The 20,056-nt window shown below is 48.4% G+C and overlaps 1 protein-coding gene across 1 annotated transcript in view; it reads left to right on the forward strand.

Moving 5' to 3' along the window:
• Positions 1–20,056, forward strand: part of CUNH1orf94 (chromosome unknown C1orf94 homolog) — a 44,089-nt gene that overhangs the window by 7,647 nt on the left and 16,386 nt on the right. The window contains exons 3-5 of the mRNA XM_008829248.1: positions 13,059–13,753; positions 17,773–18,033; positions 19,289–19,464. Of these exons, the coding sequence (XP_008827470.1) occupies positions 13,059–13,753; positions 17,773–18,033; positions 19,289–19,464 (1,132 nt within the window). The remainder of the gene's footprint in view (positions 1–13,058; positions 13,754–17,772; positions 18,034–19,288; positions 19,465–20,056) is intronic.

A 20,056-nucleotide genomic window follows, 5' to 3' on the forward strand; every position in this document is an offset into this window, starting at 1 on the left:
GTCTGCTCCAGCCCCTCCATCATGGCTTTCTAGCTCGCATCCCTGTCATTTTCTGCCACCTTCACATCTTGCTCTGCTGCAGTTGTTTCCTCTCCCCATAGGAAACCTTCTGCCTCTTACCAGCTTCATCCTCCTGAAGCGCATCAACAGCATGATCGGACATCTCCCAAGGCTCCCCATTGACCTCCGCTCCCTTGGCTGGGCCTTTGGGGGTCTGTGTAGCAGCGCTGCTTATATCTCTAGATACAGGTCTTTCTGCTGTCCTTCACTTCAGCGGGCGGGCAAAGCCTTGCCTCTGCTCAGGCTACTCAACTACCAGGAATGTCTATTGAATTCCTTCTCACTCTTAAAGATCCAGAGTAAGTATGCTGTCCTCTGTATTCTTACGGCTCACCGTTCAACACCTTTGCCCCTTCTTCAGTGTTTCTTTCTCCTTTTACTTTATTTTTGGTACTGGGGATTGAACAAGGGCCTGTCAGTTCTACCACTAAGCTACATTCCACAGTGCTTCTCTCTCTCTCTCTCTCTCTCTCTCTCTCTCTCTCTCTCTCTTCTTTCTCTCTCCTTTGTGATGGGGTCTTTCTATGTTGTACAAGCTGGTCTCAAATTCCTGGAATCAAGCAATCATCTATCCCAGCCTCTTGAGTACTGGAACTACAGGCATGAGGCTTTGGTCTGGCTCCATGTTCTCCTTTTTAACTTAAATAGACAGTGATATCTCATCTCTTTATTAAAGATTTGTAGTGTTGTCACATGGCTGGAGGATTAGAATCACAGCTCTTGCTAGCTGAAACCAAGTTCCTTAAACTGTGTGTGTTTTAGTTTCCTCATCTGAAAAATGTGAAAAGGTCATAGTGATGACCTTCAAGGGTTGTGTTGATGGAGTAATGACTGTAATGCCTACACAGCATCTGGAATGAGATAAATGCTCCATGTTCATCATTATCACCATCATCGTCATACGACACCACTGTCATCACTGCCATCGTCAACATCACCATCATCACCACCATAATCACCATCATCACTATCACCACTCTCATTGTCATTACCATCATTATACCACCAGTCATTGTCATCATCACCACCATCATCATGTACCACCGTCATCTTCATCATCATTGTCAACATCACCACTATCAACACCGTCCCCATCACCATTATCACCATGACCATTATTATTACTGTCATCATCATCATCGCCATCACCATCATCATCACCACCATGGCCATGATTACTACCACCATCATCACCATCACCATTAATATTATTATCATCATCACATGACCATTATCATCATTATCACCATCACCACAATCACCATCATAATCACCACCATCATGAAAATCATCATCATCATTATCACCATCACCACCATCACCATCTTATCACCAGTACCAGCACCATGATCACCATCATCATTATTACCATTATGACCCTCATCACACTGTCATCATCACCATCACCATCGTCCCAATCAGCACCATCACTATTATCTTCACTATCATCATTGCTGTTATCAAAGATGAAATGATAGAATGAGGATAAAAACAGGGTGAGTTTATTCTTCATGAAACAGTCCAAGAGAAACTGCTCAAGTGACCAAAACATTTACTTTGAGATTTTGGGAGCGAGGGCAAAAATGTAGAACAGGGTTGGCTTGGTTTCCATAGCTCATATTATTTAATGAGAGAAAGCAGACAAGATCACTGTTAAGAGACAACACCTCCCTGTCTCTGAGGGACAGGTGGTGTGATCTTTATAAGAGGGTGGTGGAATGGAAGAGCCAGATTCAAACCAGCACCCTCGCTGCCTTTTGGCCAGAAGTATACCTTGTAGCTCAGTCCTGGGTGAAAATCTTGATGTTCTGATGAGGGTGGCGACCTGGTTCTTATTGTACACTACCTTGTGGCAACTACTCCCTCTCTCTCAATGTGCTATGGACTCCTTAAGGTCAGAGCTTGTGTCTTACTCATCTTTGTCTCCCCAGTGTCCAGCCAAGTTCCTGGCACTCTGTGACTAGGCACTGTGTATGAATGAGTGAAGAAGTAAATGATGGATGAGCCATTAAAATGCCACCTGCAGGAGAGTGAGGCCCAGAAGTGGCCAAGATCCAAGCCAAGGGTTGCAGGCATCAGAGAAAGTCCCGAGGCAAGTAGGGACAGGATATCACCTAAGCCAAGACAAAGCAAGTTTTCTTCCTCTTTCTGCCTTAATGCTGCATGGAATGGAGCTAACACTTTGTAGAGCAGCTGATGTGTGCCAGGCTCTGCATTCCAATGTTCCTTCTTGTTTCATTGTTCTGGCAACCTTTCTTAGTAAATGGTCAAAATTCCTATTGTTTTATAAATGAGGATGATGAGGCTCAGAGGCGACTTGACCAGGGTCACCCAGCCAGAAGGGACCTGAGGAAAGATGAGAGTCCCATGGGGCTTCAAGAGCTCACTGGACAGCAGGAGCCCTTCGAACAGCCCTCCATGTGTCTGCTTAGCACTAGGAGCCCAGAGCCGAGAAAGAAGATGAATCATGATTAACGTCCCGCTTCCCGTGTCCCCCTTTGTAATTTAATTTTATGGTTTCGGGAGCTGTGTCGCAGGTTGTGGGAGCCTGCAGAGATGGGCCACCAGTGGTTTGCTTTAATCCCCTTTTTAATATCTTTGTTGCAACGTTCTTTCCAATTCAGCTCCCAAGTCACATTAAAAAAATACCTCTTCCTTAGGGTAAGCCTTCCCTTATTAAACAGATTCAAATGAAAAGTTTTAAAGATAATTTGAACAATAAGAATCACTCGGTAGCTCACAGCTGAAGCTCCTTTATTGCTGAATTTATTCTCCAGTATTTCCTGTCTCATTCCCCAGCTCACTGAGTCCCTCATTCTTCACACCCAGCTCTCCCAGGCCTTGGCCCAACTCAGCATCTGCTTCCCAGAGGGAGACTCCTGGAAGCCTGCGGTGTGGAGGGGCGTGTCTCATTTCCATCTGCCAATGCATCTTCTGAGGCTGTCACACTGCCTGACTGTCAGTCACAGAACTGCTGTAAAGAATCTCCAGGGAGATATAGATCTTCCAAGGTGTCTCTAAATATAGCATACAGAGGAATCAGGAGGGGTGATGGGAGGAGGGCAAGGGGGACCCGCTCAAAATGCACATGCATGGAGCTTCTCTCACACTCTAGGGGTCAAAGATGAGCAACCCCAGCCCTAAAAAGGTAAGCACTTTGAGAAGTTTTAAAGAAAATCATGGCACCAGGCGTGGTGGCACATCTTTAATCCCGGCACTTGGGAGGCAGAGGCGGGCAGATCTCTGTGAGTTCAAGGCCAGCCTGGTCTACATAGCATGTTCCAGGCCAGCTGGGGCTACAGAGAGACCCTGTCTCAAAAAGACCAAAGAAAAGCGTGGCAAGAAGAGGCTGGCCACTGGGTTCTGTGCGTTCTAGGGACAGTTAAGGAGATGGACTCTATCATGTGTGAAGACCTTTGCTGAGAAATACATAAACAGGCTTACCATTGTAGGGGCAGAGTGATTTCACGGGGTTGCCACCTTTAACCGGGATGGTGTCGCCATCCCATCTCCACTTAGCAGCTGCAGAGATGAGGTCTCAGTGACTTCACACCTTGATCAGCATGGTGGTGGGGCTCCAGGCTGTGAACCTGGCCTGTGGGACTTCAAAGCCTATAGCCAGACCTGGCTCTGCTGCACACCCCTGGGCTGCCTCCCAGTTAGAGCCGCTAACATTTGCATTGCACTCCTTACAATTTACCAAGCACTTTCACATTCATCATCTCACTTAATCCTGCTGAGGCCTGGAGAGGGGAGGATGGTTAAGGGGATGAGGAGCAATGGAAGCTTTTCCAAGGACTTCTGTGCACCCCCTGGCCCCAGCATAGAGGCAACAGCTGATAGCTTGGCACTGTTCCAGGTACCTTTGGGACACAGCCTACCTAGGTGACTCAATCTTCAGACTCTCTTAACTGCAACACCCCTAAACTGAGAGAACTTGGTGTCTCTCAGGTGACCAGAGAGGTACTTCTCACCTTCTTCTGCAAGCAAGAAGGCTATGGTGGTATGTATACATGTGTATACAGGCCGGGGTGTACATGTGCACCAGTATGCACATATGGATATATAGGTGTGTATATGGTTGTGGTGTGTGTGCAGATGTGTATGTGCATATATATGCATGGCTATGGTGCATGTGTGTACATGACTCTGGTACATGTCTACGCACGGGTATAAGTATGTGTGCCTCCCCTCTGCTTCCTTAGTCTATAGACACTTAGTCCCTCCCCCCTTGTGAAGCTAGTACAGGCTGATTGGTTGGGAGGTATGACTGACTCTCCCTGCCCCTCCTTTCTTGCAGAGTATAACAGTCAGCAAGGGGCTTGGCTGTGATGATCCTAGGCAAGTGGGCAAGTGGGTGCAACCAAGCTTGGGAAGACAGCATCTGTCCATGGAAGGACAGTCCTATGCAACAGCATGGCTATGGTGTGTGTATGGTGGTGTGTGTACATGCCTGTGGGATGTATACGTACGTGTGTGTGTGTGTGTGTGTGTGTGTGTGTGAGAGAGAGAGAGAGAGAGAGAGAGAGAGAGAGAGAGAGAGATCCAGTAGTCTTATAAAGTATTAGACCTGAGCAGAGGGAAGATGCACGAGGACACAAGCAGCTTTGGTGGGCTAGCTTCCTCCCTCCCCTCCATTCTGGGCATGGGCTATCCTGAGTGCTGTGGCTATGCATCAGGGGAATAGAAGGGAACTCCTGATCCCCATGGAGGCCGGAGGAGCAGGAACTCCACCAGCCTCACCCCTATCCAGGGTGGGATTCCCTCGGGGAGGATGCAGGCTGGGTGCCAGAGCCTCTGCCTCTCCGGGGAGGCCTTTCTTTGTCTGGGGCCCTGGGCGCTGCTTCTCCAATTCAGTGCCAGTCTCTGCACTGAATGACTACCAGTCCTCAGATTCTGTCTTCTCCTGCTTCATCCTTCTGGCCCCTGGCAGAACTCTGTAGGACCGCTGTGCTACCTGTAGTCAGTCTTGGAGCAGGAACATGACTAGAAAGTCACTTTTTCAGGAAGGTCTCTACTTGCAAAATCCCCATGTTCTCCTTTGGAATATGCAGGGCAATGGTGGCTTCTAGGGGTTTGGAGCCACACGGACCTGGGTTCTAATCTGGTCCCAGCCCTGATCCTTTTAAGTAAACTTGAACAAGTTTTTCACCATCTCGAGCTTCCTTCTAAGTTGGGAAGGGAGGTGTCCCTTGTCATTCACGGTTCTTGTGGGGACATATGGCTCCTAGCAGAGTCTTCACGGGTCCTGGGCTCATCTCTCCCATCCTCAGCACTCCTCTGCCTACTCCCTGTGAGGAACTTCCCACCCATGGAATCCAGAGCCCGACACCTCCCTGATGAAATCTCTGCTGCAGCTTTCCTAGGCTTTTCTAGTAAACTCTTGACATAACCCTGAGGCCCAGCAGGCTGTGTCCTCATCCCATTTGAGCACAGTTCCCGCCAGTGCATAGGCTCTTTCTCACCCTATGGTCTCTGCACACGCTGCTTCCTGTGTCTGGAAACCTTTACCTAGCTAAAGGATTGCGGTGACTCTTTAGTCCTGGCTTAAAGGACACCTCACAGAGGCTTTTTTGCTCTTAGAGCTGTGTGTCCCTGGTACCCTCACACACATTTTATTCTTGCTTTCCCAAGCAGAATAATCAGCTGGGTAAGAGAGAAGCTGCTGGGCCAGACTGCCTTGGATCACCCAATTTGTCCCCTCGTAATTCTGTGACCTTTGGAAAATTGCCTAATGTCTCTGTCCCCTGGCATCTTCATTTTCAAAAGGGCAATTGCATAGATTTTTGTCAGTTAGCTTTTAATAGCTTATCAACCACCTCAAAATTTAGTAACTTGAAACTATAACTACATAGGTAGACCCCATTTTCGCGGTTAAGCAGTTTTGGCTGGGTTCAGCGAGGCGGTTCTTCTGGTAAGGACTAGGCTTAACTGAACCGGGCTGGTGCAATTGTATGTGCTTTCAGCTGGGTCTGGCTAACTATGGGCGGAGGCTCCTTGGGGGTTTCCTCCATTGGATATGTCATCCTCCGGCAGCCTGGCCTGGGCTTGTGTGTGGTGGGGAGCGGAGTATCTCTCTCAAGAGAAAGAACCAACTAAACCCCAAATCTTAAGCATATTTCAAGTCTCTGCTTTTTACTGACTCCTGAAGAGAAGTAACCATCAAAGGATGTGATAGAAAAGTATGATAAAGTGGAGATCGTTATCAGATGATCACACCACCTCACTGGGGGTGAGGTGTAGTGTCTTTCCCATGCGTAATACTAGCATACTGTTTGGCGCAATAGTTGGTACATAACTGCTGACTCTTATTGTTATTTTGAGGAATAGTACGTGAGGCTTAAATATGAGACCACTTTAACGGAGGTCTGGCTCTTAACCGCTGAGCCGTCTCTCCAGCCCCAATGATGGGGGTTTGAATAAGCCCCCAAGAGCTGACCTCTTAAATACACTGCTGTTTCACTCCCATCATGTAGACAACACAGAGAAATCAGAAACTCACCCAAACCTGTGAAGTCAGCCTGCAGAGTGGCCACATTTCAAGTCCTGGTTTGCCTGTGACTCCAAAGCCTTCTACTTCTTCTGCTCTGTAATCGGCCACGTGGACAGGGCACCCGGCCTGGGTCCTGTGTTTGTCGTTGGTCTGAGGTGCCACAGCTGGAAGAAATACTTATCCTGGTGTCCTCCTCCGGCACTAGCAATTTCTTGTTTGTGTTTTTCTGTTGTTTGGCTCAGCTGAGTAGCAGTTTTCATCTTTGCTCTGTGTTATCATGTACAGAGAACTGCTGCTGGGGGAGCTAACAACATGCTTGCTTAGTCATTATGCTGGGAAGGGGTGCCAGCCAGCCAGTAGCCTTTATTTTTATACAACTCTATACATTGAAAAAGCAGAAATAACATACAACATTGGAGCCACGTTCATACACCTGTCATTTCCAGGGGTGGGTGAAACAGAGGGGCCGGTGTGGACCTGGAGCCCCAGAGCCCTGGCTCAGAGTCTGATTTGCTTCCTTTGTTAGGAGCCCAGGAGTTGGGTTGCCCTCCTGGAATGATTCACTACATAGAGTCTGGTAGATTTTTATGGCGTTTACCAGCCCAAAGGAGAAAGCAAACAGCACAGGAAAAATGCTGGGACCAGCAAAACTCAGGAAAAAAATTAGGGACTGGTGAGAGGGTTCAGTGGGTAAAGTGCATGCTGGGCATGAATGAGGGTCCAGGCATGGAAACACACACCTGTAACCCCAACACTGGAGAGTGCGGACAGAGATAGGCAGATTCCTAGAGCTCTTGGCCAGTCAGCCTAACAAAATTTATGAACTCTAGGTTAGTAGGAGACTCTGATTCAAAAAATAAAGTGGAGAGTAGTGACCAAGTAAACCTCTGGCATGATGTACAGTCATGCATACATGCACAGATCCACATGAACTTGTAATGTAACATTGCCAACCCACACAATTTAAAGGTGGGTTCTACGAAATGCTTGCCTAACTTTGAACTTAGCAAAGGTGCATGATGCGTGGGAAATCTTATTGTGACCGGCAAAATGACCACTCAGAGTCAGCGTGGGTTCTCTGTGGATCTGTTCATCCTAAACTCCACCTCGTTGCCAGTGGGAGACTGGATCGTCTGATGAAAGGCCTCTACCTCTGCTTTGCAGAGATCAGAAGTTCTCAGGTCCAGGCTAAGCAGGAGAGTGAGGGGCATCTGATCAGCTTACAGGGATGCTGGACCATAGCTGAGACCAAAGCCAGAGAGACTGTAAGCAGTGGGTGGAACTGGCACAGTTCTTGGCCAGGAGAGGGAAACAGGAGTATACAGCAGGGGATAGAGATGCCCTGAAAGGGGGATGCAGGCAAGAAAGCATCTTTTTTCATTTATTCAACAAATTATTTGCTAGAGCTATGTGCAGAGCAAGGCTCGGAAGCCTCTGTGGTGACCAAGGCAGAATCCCTGCCTTTTTGGAGTGCATGCGAAAGAAAGTAAAGACTTTAAAAAGATACCGAATGATAGGGACAGAGGCTTATGAAGGAAACAGACTGATGGAGACCCCACAGAGCATGTCTAGCAAGAAGGAGAGGGGCAGTTCTTAAAAAACGGATAGGAAAGGCCACTTTGAGACTACATCTGAACTGATACCTCCATGATGTGGAGGAGTCAGGCAAGGGGCAATCTTGGGGTTAGTAGATTATTCCACAGGAAATGCAAGAGCCCCAGGACTGGAATGAGCTTGACAGTTCAAGGAGCAGCTAAAAGATCAAGCTGACTAGAAGGAGTAGGAGATGGGGCCAATTTGTGTAGTATCCTGGGGATCATAAAGGAGTTTGGATTTTTATCCTGTGAGTAATGAGAATCCACAAGACGGTTTTAAGCAGGAGAATAGCTTGATCTGAGTTCTGAGAATGTTCTAGCTCTGTGACCGTGCAGTTTTCTAAAACAAATAAGAATGAGCAAATCTTATTTTCTTGGGGATGTAGGGAAGGGAGGTAGGGGAGACACAGGATTAGGGACCTCTGAGTATGTGGGGAATCTTGATTGCAGCAGGATGTTGATGAAGGGCTCTCATGGAGGAGTTGAGACAGGTGATGGGGGTGATTTATTTCTCCCAAGTGCTCATCCCAGATTGGTGTCAGGCTAGAAGTGTGGTCTTCAGGGGTGTCCCCATGGCCCTGCTCTGGACTCTTTCCTGTTCAACATTTCTAACTATAAATTGCCAGAAGAGTCAGAAGACGCATTCATCAGACATGCAGCTGACATGGAGCTGTCAGGGATGGCTAATGCCATGGATGACAGACTCAAGATTTACTGTGATGATCCTCTAAGGGTTGGAGTGATGGGATGAGTGAGGCAATATGCCTGATTGCATTTAGATTGGAGAACAAAGCCCAGCCAGGAACTGGGGGACCTCATTGGGGAACTCTCCAGAGAGGAAGCCCGCTGAGGGAGGCGGAGTGAGTGCAGGCAGTTGGGCCAGTTGTGTCCTTACACCAACCTCCTCCTGAGCATGGTGACAGGTCCTTGGTCAGTCGGGGTTACTCTCCCCATCTGTGAAGTGTGGATGATACCGTCTGGTGTCCGTGGATGTGGAGAAGATCAAGCGTGTGACTACTGGCTACCCATCTGGCCCGTGGTGACCTCAAGATAAACAATGCCTCAAGTGGCCTTTGAGGGACAAGTGGAGGCCTTGCCAGGGAGGCACCTCTGTTTTAAGCGTGCTGCTTATTCTCTAGATTGCTAAAAGCCCCACTGGCCTCTGCAGAGTGTCCAGAGGGGAATGACCAGGATGGGTCAGTAGAAGCGATGTCCCCCAGGCTGTGGATTTAGATGGTGAAAAGGAAGTGGGAGCAACCAGGAGGAACATAAGTGATTCCTCAGATGCCACAGGGCTGTGGGGTAGAAAGAGGAGGGGGCTTCTGTGTTGCTGCAGGTGTCTGCAGGGTCTGGTGGTGGTGGTGGTGGTGGTGGTGGTGGGCTGTGCAAGAGGTATGTTGGGTGACTTTTCACAGATTTAGTCACAAATGAATATACACTTGTGCTGAGTGTTTGCCTGACTTACCTCACAGCATCTTTGCAGTATAACCCTGAGAGGAGAGTGTGACCCTACTAGACAGATGGGAAAAAGCAAGGCTTAGAAAGTAGCTGTTAAGGGGCAGCTCAGGAATTCCCACTTGGCACCTGCTGCTCCCGCTCCACTGCCTGGCTCTTGGACTAGGGATGGCAAGAGGGTCAAGATGGGTGTCAATTAAGGGCCATACTTAGGTGTTTTGGTCCAAGGACCTCAAGGTCCCTTAGACAGTGCATTTGTGGGAGCTTAGGAAACGACTCAGAGTGCTTGCCTTACAAGCAAAAGGACTGAAATTCAATCCCCTGACCTCATGCAAAAATTCCAGGCATTCTGATATGCACTTGTAATCGCAGTGCCAGGCAGGTGGAAATGGGTGGTTTCTAAGGCTTGCTGGCCAGCGATTTTAGCCTCATTAGTGAGCTCCCAGCCAACAAGAGACCCCTGTCTCAAAGGAGGTGGACAGTGTTCCCGAGGATGATGCCTGAGGTTGACACCTGGCATCAACATGCACACACATGCATGTACATGCACACCCCCCCCCACATCCACCTATCCCCCAGAGGCATTGGGAAATAAAGCTGCTTTTCTGCAGCTTGGAGCTGGTATTTTAAAAGATTCAGTGGTGACTTTTTGTGTGTATATGCATGTAACATGTTTTATTAAAAACCAAAAAACAACAGAAACCAAATATAGACCCAAGCAGAGTGACTAGCATGGTGACCCCACGTGTCTGCCTCCAGCTTTCCCCACAACTGACATGTGTAGCCAATGAGGGGCTTTGTTTCGTCTATTACATCCTCTCCTTCCCTCCCTCCTTTTCTCCCCCCTCCCTCCCTTCCCTAGCCGGATTAATTTTAAAGGAAACTCCAGACATAATTTGATCTATAAATATTTAATGTGTAGCTCTGAGAGATAGGGACTGCTTTTGTTGTTGTTTAAGTGTGACCACAATACCACGATCAGTGTTAAAAATGAATATCATTGAGGTGAGTGTAATTCTGAAAAGCTATTGGCATTCCACCTGCTTTACAAGTGGAGGTGGGAGGGGGAACTAGTCCTTCAAGTGTCTGATTTCTGGGAGTTGAGACTCACCTGTTCCCTTGGAGAAGGAGAAGGAAGAGGAGGAGGAGGAGGAGGAAGAGGAGGAGGAGGAGGAGGACGACAAGGGGGAGGACGAGGGGAGGAGGAGGAGGGGGAAGAGGAGGAGGAGGAAGAGGAAGAAGAGGAGGAGGAGGAAGAGGAGGAGTAGGAGGAAAAGGAAGAGGAGGAGGAGGAAGAGGAAGAGGAGGAAGAGGAGAGGAGGAGGAAGAGGAGGAAGAAGAAGAGGAGGAGGAGGAAGCAGATCTGAAAGTTGGGGCATCTTCTTTATTCTGATTGTTCACAGGGCACATCAGTGAGCATGGGCCTATTTATAGCCCTAAGTCTAGACATGGGAAGGAGGCAAAAGGAAAGGGATAAGAAAGAGGGTCAGGGAGGAGGAGAGAGAGCATGAGGGAAAGAGAAAATTTCAAGTAGGAGGTAAGCCTGCCTCACACACAGCCCCAATGGCCCTGCAGGACTTGTCAGGTCCAGTTCTCATTGCTAAATGCTCATAACCCATAGTAATTGGGTTACCCAACACGTGCACGAGGCATGTTCCATTAGGTGTTACATTCATTTTATAGGGGAGGACCTTGAGGTTCCAGGGCCTGGCATGACCTAAGTAACATTGCTAGGGTTCAAACCCAGGTCTGTGTGGCTGGAGTTGGTTGGAGTTAACTTGTGCTAGGCATTCTTTTCTGCCTCCAGGTCTGGAGAGGATACCCAAAGGGCTGAGGTTCAGGGAGTGGTAGAGTGGGCTCAGGATGGGGGATTGGAATGTAGAGACATGCCCTATATATCTTTGGTATGTAGCTCACCTCTAACATCCCAGCTCCCTGAGTACCCTGGCTATTCAGCCTTTCTCATTAAGACCCAGCAGCTAAAAGGGTCATGTGTGGCACAGAAGAAGCTTTTAAGACTGGAACCTGTCCCTATACTGCAGACTCCCAAGAGCAGGGGCTACATCCCTGGTCCTGCAGGTGATGACATCATATAAGCTGAGTACTTGCCTGCTTCTGTGCAGATGTGTGTGCATCAAGATGTGTATGCATTTTATTTTGCGTGTGTGTGTGTGTGTGTGTGTGTAGACAGCACTACCAGGAAGGTAGGGGCATCTCACCAGCACTGTGTTATGAACACCTTGTGCCCTCTTAATGGACCATGTCTTGGTTATGCACTGTGAACCAGCCGAGGCTAAATTCTGCCCATGGTTTCCTTTCATTTTTTCCCTGACTCTTCATCATCTTCCCTCTTGGTGTGCCCAAGGTGGAGCGTTGAGTGGGTTTCCAGAATGTTCCAGGCTTAGGCCACTCCATCTACACCTCCCAGGATCCCTTCGAGTAGGGATAGCAGATGAATCTAAGCTGGGGGGTCTTGGTTCCTTTGGTAATGCAGTGTGAGAAAGTATTCCCCCCCAAGGATGCTGGTGGGTAGCTTGGATGGCAGGCTTACCTTCTCTGTCTCCCAAGGAGATTCAGTAATCAGGAGCTCAGTGTCCATGGGACTATCAAGTGTCATCAGACTGTGGGAGTCCAGGGCCAATGATGTGGGTAGAGGACAGGAGTATGGGAATACAAGGGAAGCTTTATGAACCAGTTCAAGGACTAACTAAGTGCTGCTGTCTCCTATAATTTGAAACCAATCCAGATGCCATGATCCAGTCAGAAGTTACCCCAGCAAGGGTAGACACAAGTACCTAGATGGTCACACTGAGGAATCTAGGATACAGGGTCTGGTCAAACTGTGAGTCCTGTGGAATAGCAGCTGACAGGTGTGTCACCCTTGGGATACTGTGTCTGCTCTGTTCAAATGTACTTCTGTGATATCCTTTGTAATCACATGAGAAGACGGGGGTGACCGAAATCCTGAAAAGCTTGCTCAGAGTCATACAGATGAGTAGTGACAGAGCCAGGCATGAGGTTGACTGTCTGTCCACTCCTCCAAGAGGGGGGCCAGCTGTGCTGTGTTCCTGGGGACTTCTCCAGGCTCAGACTCAGTGCTCTGGACCCCTTGCTTTGAGCTGCTCACTCACTGCCAGCCCCTTTCCTGCTGGGCAGATTTTCCTCAGTGAACCACCTCTCTGGTCTTTGTTGCTTCAGGTCCTCATTATGAGGGATCAGGGTATGATGGATGCTTTCAGCACTATGGCTCAGTGGGCAATGTTGAGTCCTGTTGAGAGTTCAGTGCATCTCTGTCTGGTCCCTTTCCTCTCTTGAGAAAGCAACAGGTTTTTCTCAACAGGAAACGTGTTCATCAGGCTGTGAATCCACTCCCTTTCCCTGGGGCCCATGTCCTACTGACAGAGCCAATGGTTGAAGAGCAGACACTAACTCATCTGTCTCTGACCTGTTTTCAGTGCTCTGGAGCTGAGCAGTGGCAAAGATGAGATCTCCCTGCTTGTGGAGAAGGAATTCTTGAGCCTCACCAAAGAGCACCTCATCTTGGTCCAAGAGGGCCTTGGGGAGCTGGCAACACCTGTCGGCCCTCTGCAAGGGACCCAGGAGCTGGATCCCTGTTTTCTTGTGCCTCCTTTGGGGGCAGAGAACACCGAGTACCCAGGGACCTCCATCATGGCTGGTGACAAGCTTTGGGAGCAGAAGTTGTCCGTGCCCATGCCCGTCATCGCCACCAGGCAGGACTGTGATTCTGCCATGCCTACAGTCACAGGAATCCTGAGAGCTGCCAAGGCCAAGAGTGCCAAAGGGACTAAGGACAAAGGCCAGAGTCTAGGTGCCTCTAATTCAGAGATCAGCAAGCTCCTAGCCCAGTTTCCGCCGAAGTCCACAGAACTTTCCACGGCCCCCGACAACAAGATGGTACTGGAGGAGACCAAGGTCATCAAGGACTTCCTGCAGAACAACATGTTCAGTGGCTCTGGACCCCAGGAGCCCACGGAGCTTGGCCCGTTCCTGCTGCTGCAGCCCCCACCTCCTCCTGCCCTTTCTGACAAACCACCTGAGTGCCCACCTCCGGAGAGGCAGCTCCCTGTGTTTGCCAAGATCTGCTCTAAGAATGAGGCTGACTCCACCCTGGAGAGGCACCACTGGACGCGTGAGTGGGGCTGGGAACAGGGAGGTGAAGGAGTTTGCCAGGAGGAGAGCCTTCTAGGAAGCTGATCAAGGCCGATGCAGATCTTTGTGCAAAGCAGGGCAAAGCAGCCTCCAGGGGAGGTGCAGGCTCCCAGTGCAGACTTTAGTCTTGTAGCTCCTCAGCTGGATACAGATGGGCAAGGCACAACACACATGAGGTATGTGCAAACACACATGAGGTATGTGCAAACATGGAGGCCCTGCTTCCAGCTCATTTTGAGAAGAGATAAGCACTTCATGGGCTCAGTTCCCATCTGTGTGAGTGGAAGGGTGTATGTATATACACATGTTCGTGTGTGCACATGTGTGTGCATGCATGTGTATGTGTGAAGGCCAGAGATCACTGTTGGGTGTCTTCTATGAATCTGCATTCCACTTTTTTGATTTATTAATTTTTATTTTATGTGTATACGTATATTGCCTGCACGTATGTAAGTGCACCTGCGTCATACAATACCTGTGGAGGACAGAAGAGGCCATCAGATCCCCTGGAACTGGAGTTACAGATGGTTGTTAGCCACCATGTGGGTGCTAGGATTGTTAGCTACCATGTGGGTCCCAGGTCTTCTGCAAGAGCAACCAGTGCTTTTAACCGCTGGGCCGTCTCTCCAGCCCCATCCATTCTATTTTTTGATATAAGGTCTCTCACTCACTGAACTTGCAGCTCACTAGATGGCCAGGGAGCTCCAGGGATCCTCCTAACTCTGCCTACCCCACATTTAGGATTACACACACTCACTACCACACAGAGCTTTTGACACAGATGCTGGGAATCTGAACATATAATCCTCACACTTATGTATCGAGCATGTACCAACTGAACCATCCCTGCAGTCCCTGGAAGTAGCAAATCTCTGACTCTATCAGGTACCCAGGGCACTCCTACAGGAGGAAGCCCTAGCCTGGGGATGAGGCTAGAAAGGGAAATTGATTGGCAGTTGGGGTCACTGAACTTCTGATGAATCCATCTGCTCTGGCCATCAGGCTTGGTCCACCACTTAGGGTGTAAGTTATCCAGGCACAGTTCTGATTGTTGGTCCTGGGATTTGTTTTCTGGGACTCTAGAGGCTTAGATAAGTATATTCCCAACACCTGATTGAAGAGTCCACAGCTTTCCCTGGAAACCCAATCCCTCCTGTATCTCCCCACCTCTCCCTGAGATTCTGTGCTGTGTACATTCAGATTGGATGGTTCCAAGAAGGCTGATAGATGACAGGCTCATTTGCCTACAGTCAGCACCCACTAGGAGAGTAGATCATGCTTGTGCCAGTCAAAAGAAAGGCCACCCCCCCCCCGATAAGGCTGTGGGTGTGAAGCAATAACTGACAGTGCCTGTCTGGGGAGAGCCCAGTTCACCTCCCTGAAAACCAAGAACAGTCACCATCCAGAACATTCTGTGTTCTGGTGCACTAGAGGGAGCCCAGGAAATCAGAGCAAATATGGCAAGCTGGACTCAGTGTGCAGCAGGTCTAGAGGAGTCGCAGGGTTTTGGGATGACAGCTGTGGGTGGGAGAGGCTTGATCCCTTCCCTAGGGAATAGAGGGACACCCAACCTCTTCCTTCTAGAGAGAACCTTCCATCTTCCTTGCCTAAGGGATTGCTGGATTAGAGGTATCATGCCCATTTCCCCCTAACTACCTTCTGAAAGTGTCTTTGTGTACAAATCTGTAGGCAAAGGTGTGCCAGAGGGAGCTTTGCCAGGGTGAGTGCATTAGAGAAAGCACAGGAGTGGTTCATCTGTTGGGTGTCTGCCTGTTTATATGTTGGTATTTGTACTTATCATGTGTGTAGTTACATAGGTGTGAAGCAAAAGACAGGAGAGAGAGAGAGAGAGAGAGAGAGAGAGAGAGAGAGAGAGAGTCAGCCAAGAAATTGGTAAGTAAACCCAGACCCGGACCTCAGAGGGGGCATATTGCAGACGTTCAGGGGACTGATTGTAGGTGTATGAGAGGTGCAGGTGTACCAGTCTAGTCTCTGGGGAAAGGGCTATTATTAGTGGGTTTGCTGTTATTTCAGCACACTAGCTGGGGGCTAAACTCAGCAACCAGAGAAGCTCCTGGAAGAGACTCTGGGGATATGTTCTGCTAAAATTGTCATTGTCTCCTAAACTGGCCCAGGCTGGAGCGGCTCTTCCCTTTGCCGGAATGACTCTGGGATGGCAGGTCTGATGTGCAGATCAGTCCTGGAGACCGATGGGCTGGGTTAGGGATTCATGATCTGGTGGGATCATGTCCACTCCCAATAATAACACTGAGACACAGGTCCTCAGATCTGCCCTTTACCAGAGTTTCCAGATGCCTGCAGTGTGTCCAGGGCAGTACACTGCCATCCAGTTGCAGGTGGACTTCACGGTCAGCTTTATAGCTTTATGGAGGCTTTCAGAGACAGTCAAGCTGGGGAAACTGAAGGAGCTAGAGGGCAAGCCCACTTCCTGCTTCCAACACTTAAATGTCTTAATAACAACGTGTATGTATACGTATGTATTCACATGTGTATATTATATAACATAGAACACAATTTATGTATACACGTGCACACATATATAAAGCTGTCTCTGTATTTTGGTTCCAGTCTCAAATACCCAACTCCACTGATGCTGAATACCCGTATGTGCAATGGCGTACAACCTACACACATCCTCCTACGCAATGTAGTTTACTTATGATACCTAATACCACATAAATGCTGTGTAAATACTTGTTAGATTGTGTTGTTTAGGGAATAATGACAAGAAAAATCTGTACGTGTTCAGTACAGACGCAATTTTTCTTAGAATGTTTTCCATCCTCTGTTCCGCATATACACACATGCACTTGATTTTTGAAGAAAGAATTCCAACACTAAGGGGAAAGGTAAGTGAGAGCCTTGTTGAGGAGGGGGGCTCTGCTGTGTCACCGTGTTCTTGCAGGAGGGATGGACACTTGGTGTGTTTGGAGTGAGACCTGAGTTTGGCACCCATCGTGTCCTTCTCCAGCCAATTACGGTGACTCACTGTGTCTCTTTGATGTTTCCTGATGTTTGTCTGCAGTTGTCTAGGCCTGTGGCACCTTTCTCCCAGATACTCTTGCATGTGAGGCCTTGCTAAAACTTTACTTCCTTCTTGGTTAAAGGACTCACTCAGACAAAAGTGATCCCAGGCAATGTCTTCTCCCATTTTGTCTCTCTGTCACCTCATGGTGCCCATCTGCCTTGTCCTAGAGCTATTTCTGGGCACATCTCTCCCTCCTTCTCTGTGTGAGCTCCTACAGGGCAGTCTGGTTCTGACTCATCACTGTGTCCCCAGTACTCAGGGCAAGGCCTGGCACTGGCAGGAGAGCTGAATTGCCTGTAAGAAACACAGCAGAGGTGAAGTTCGTGATAAGCAGCCAAGCTATGTGGCTCAGACTGTGTATTTTGTAGTGTTATGTGCCTCCTCAACTAAGCCACGTGCTCCCTCATGGCAAGAACTATATTCAAGTCATCTTTACATACTCAGCCTGGCACTGTGTGTGGAAAGAAGGAGGGAATGAATGAAGAAAAGGAAGGAAAAGAGAGAGGGAAGAATGAAGATGTAGATGGATGGATGATGGATGGATGGATGAGAAATCACTAGTAGATGATGAATGGATAGGTGGATGAATGGATAGATGAATAGATGAATAAGTGGATAGCTAGGAAGATGGATGGATACATAGATGGATGGGAATGGATAGATGAGTAGATGAGTGGATAGGTGGATGAATGAATGGACAGGCAGATGGATGAGTGGATGGGTGAATGGGGAGATGGAGAGATGGATGCACACAGCAGGAAGGCCAGCATGAGTAGCAATCAGAGCTACAGAATGAGCCTGGGGCTGTATTTGACTGCAAGAGTCCCTAGAGTGGCTTGAACCTCTAGCATGTGCTATAGAAGATCCATCATTTACTCTACAAGAAATCACTCCCGGCTTCCGGAACTTGACTTTCCAGACTCATTGACTCAGTTTCCCTTCTTCTGTAGAACGGAACCCTGGCACCAAAGAGCTGGCCAAAGGTCCAGAGAGCCTCTTTCTCAGCCAGTTGCCCCAGAGCTGGAAGGATACCTGTGGTGAGGAGGGCCACAGTGACCCAGTGGGCACTATCTCCATGGCCCTGCCAAGCAAGAAGCCCATGTGGCCTGCTGAGAAGAACCTGCTCTATGAAATCTTCGGGGCCCCCAAGAACCCCAGTGGGCAGCTGAAGCTTCGTAGCAAAGTGGATGTGGATGGGCTGGATCTGAAATGTAAGTGGACTTTTCTTGAGGAAGAAAGCTTCCCAGAAAACCTTGAAGACCAGGCAGGGTGCCTTCCTTGTCTTCCCCACGGGAAGTCGCTACCTTTCCTCAGGTGTCAGGTTTTTTTAAAACCATAAAAATGGGGAAATAACTTTCTCCTGGAGTCCCTCATGGGAATCAGTGTAGTTGGTTATCAGGGATCCCATGGGCACTAACAGTGTCTGATAGGAAACACAGCCCTTACCTAGGATAAATTACAGTTTCTCTGGTTGCCCAGTTCACAGCAAAACCCACTCTTGAGAATCTTTTTACATGGAGACTAATTAGCCTGGCTCCCTCTCCTTTCCCTTCCCTTCCTACAACTGCCTCAGTCAAACTTTTGTTTTTTAAAGAAATGCCTTTGCAGGGGGAAACCGAGGATCCATTTCTGATTCTATAATCTCACAGAATGTCTTTGTAGAGGAAGAGAATCCAGCAGGATTCATATCCAGAAACAATTGAATGTAACCGTATGTTTTTAGATTCGGTTTTGAATTAGCCCACATTGAACTATTTCGTGTTTTAAAATATTTAGAAAAGCTTTGGGAACTAGAGGGATGGTTTAGAGGTAAAGAGCACTTGCTGCTCTTACAGAGGAGCTGAAGGTTCCCAGGATTCATGTTGGGTGGCTCATAATTGCCTCTAACTCCAGCTCCAGGGGATCCAATGCCCTCTTCTAACCTCCACGGATACCAGCACACATGTGGCAATCTCTCTCTCTCTCTCTCTCTCTCTCTCTCTCTCTGCCTCTCTCTCTGTCTCTTTCTCATACACACACACACACACACACACACACACACACAAATAAATCTATAGATACAACTTCACACAAAGTTCTCTAGTTTTGCTGAGTGTCCAGCACTGGTGGGAGCAGCTGTAATCACTAAAGAGGAATGCATTACAATAAACTTGTACTTGTTTGTATAAAGTATAAATCTGGAATTTGATTTTTCAAGCAGGTAAAATGTAGTCTTAGCAACATTGTTTACCACACGTCTTGCTAAGGAGCCTCATTTACCAGTGAATGATGAGAGAGAAACCAGCCCTTCCAACTAGCAAAGTGTTTTCCCGGAGTTGTGTATCATCTAGACTTGGAAGGACCCTCTTGGAGCTTAAAAGGGCCCCACCCCTGAGACTGTGATTCCCTGTGTAGTTGTGGTACAGAAGGGATCCTGGCCTCTCTCCGCCTCTCACTGAGCTGCCTGCCTTCTGCTGTGACTTGCAGTTAACCCACCAGCAACAGTGCCCGACAAGAACAACGTGAAGTATGCAGGCAATGTCTTCACCCCACGCTTCACCACAGCCTTGACCTCCACCACCCTGAACCAGCCTCTCTGGCTCAACCTGAACTGTCCGCCTCCACCAGTATTCTCTAGCCACTCCACCTTTCCACAGTACCAGGTGAGCAAGCAGCTCTGGCTCTCTGTAACCATGCCATACATTCTGGCTAGCAGACTAGAGGGGCTTGGAGGGAGCCTACTGCTCAGAGAACCTTGGAAGTTCCCCATGAACGGCATGGCATCAACTCTAGAGGTCACGTGGGGAGCAAGACACTATCAACCTGTGAGCTCCTGTTACTGTAATCTTATCAGGCCAACCACTTGGCACACACATACACACACACACACACACACACACACGCACACACGCACACACTCATGCACACACGCATAATGGTCTTGGGCTTCTAGATGAAAGGGAATTAGTAGTCACACACAAAAGGATGGTGAAGAATTTGTAGCAGGGTTTGAAATTTTACTCACAGAACATGTTTATGCAGGGAAAATGTAGTTTCTTCATTTTGTCCATTTAACTTAATATCCCTTAAGAGCTGTGGTCCACTCAGTAGAAGAAGAAAGAATCAAATAAATGTCCACTGTAGTTTAAGCCTTTGTCCAATCCAATAACTTAACAGTCCCTTTATGTAGTGCTCTGTATTTTCAGGAGCGATGCTCAGCATCTAAGATTTCTCCATCTTCTGTTCCCGCTCCTG

This window comes from Nannospalax galili, unplaced genomic scaffold (assembly GCF_000622305.1).
Source record: "Nannospalax galili isolate Female #2095 unplaced genomic scaffold, S.galili_v1.0 scaffold473, whole genome shotgun sequence".
In the NCBI taxonomy this organism is placed as follows: domain Eukaryota; kingdom Metazoa; phylum Chordata; class Mammalia; order Rodentia; family Spalacidae; genus Nannospalax; species Nannospalax galili.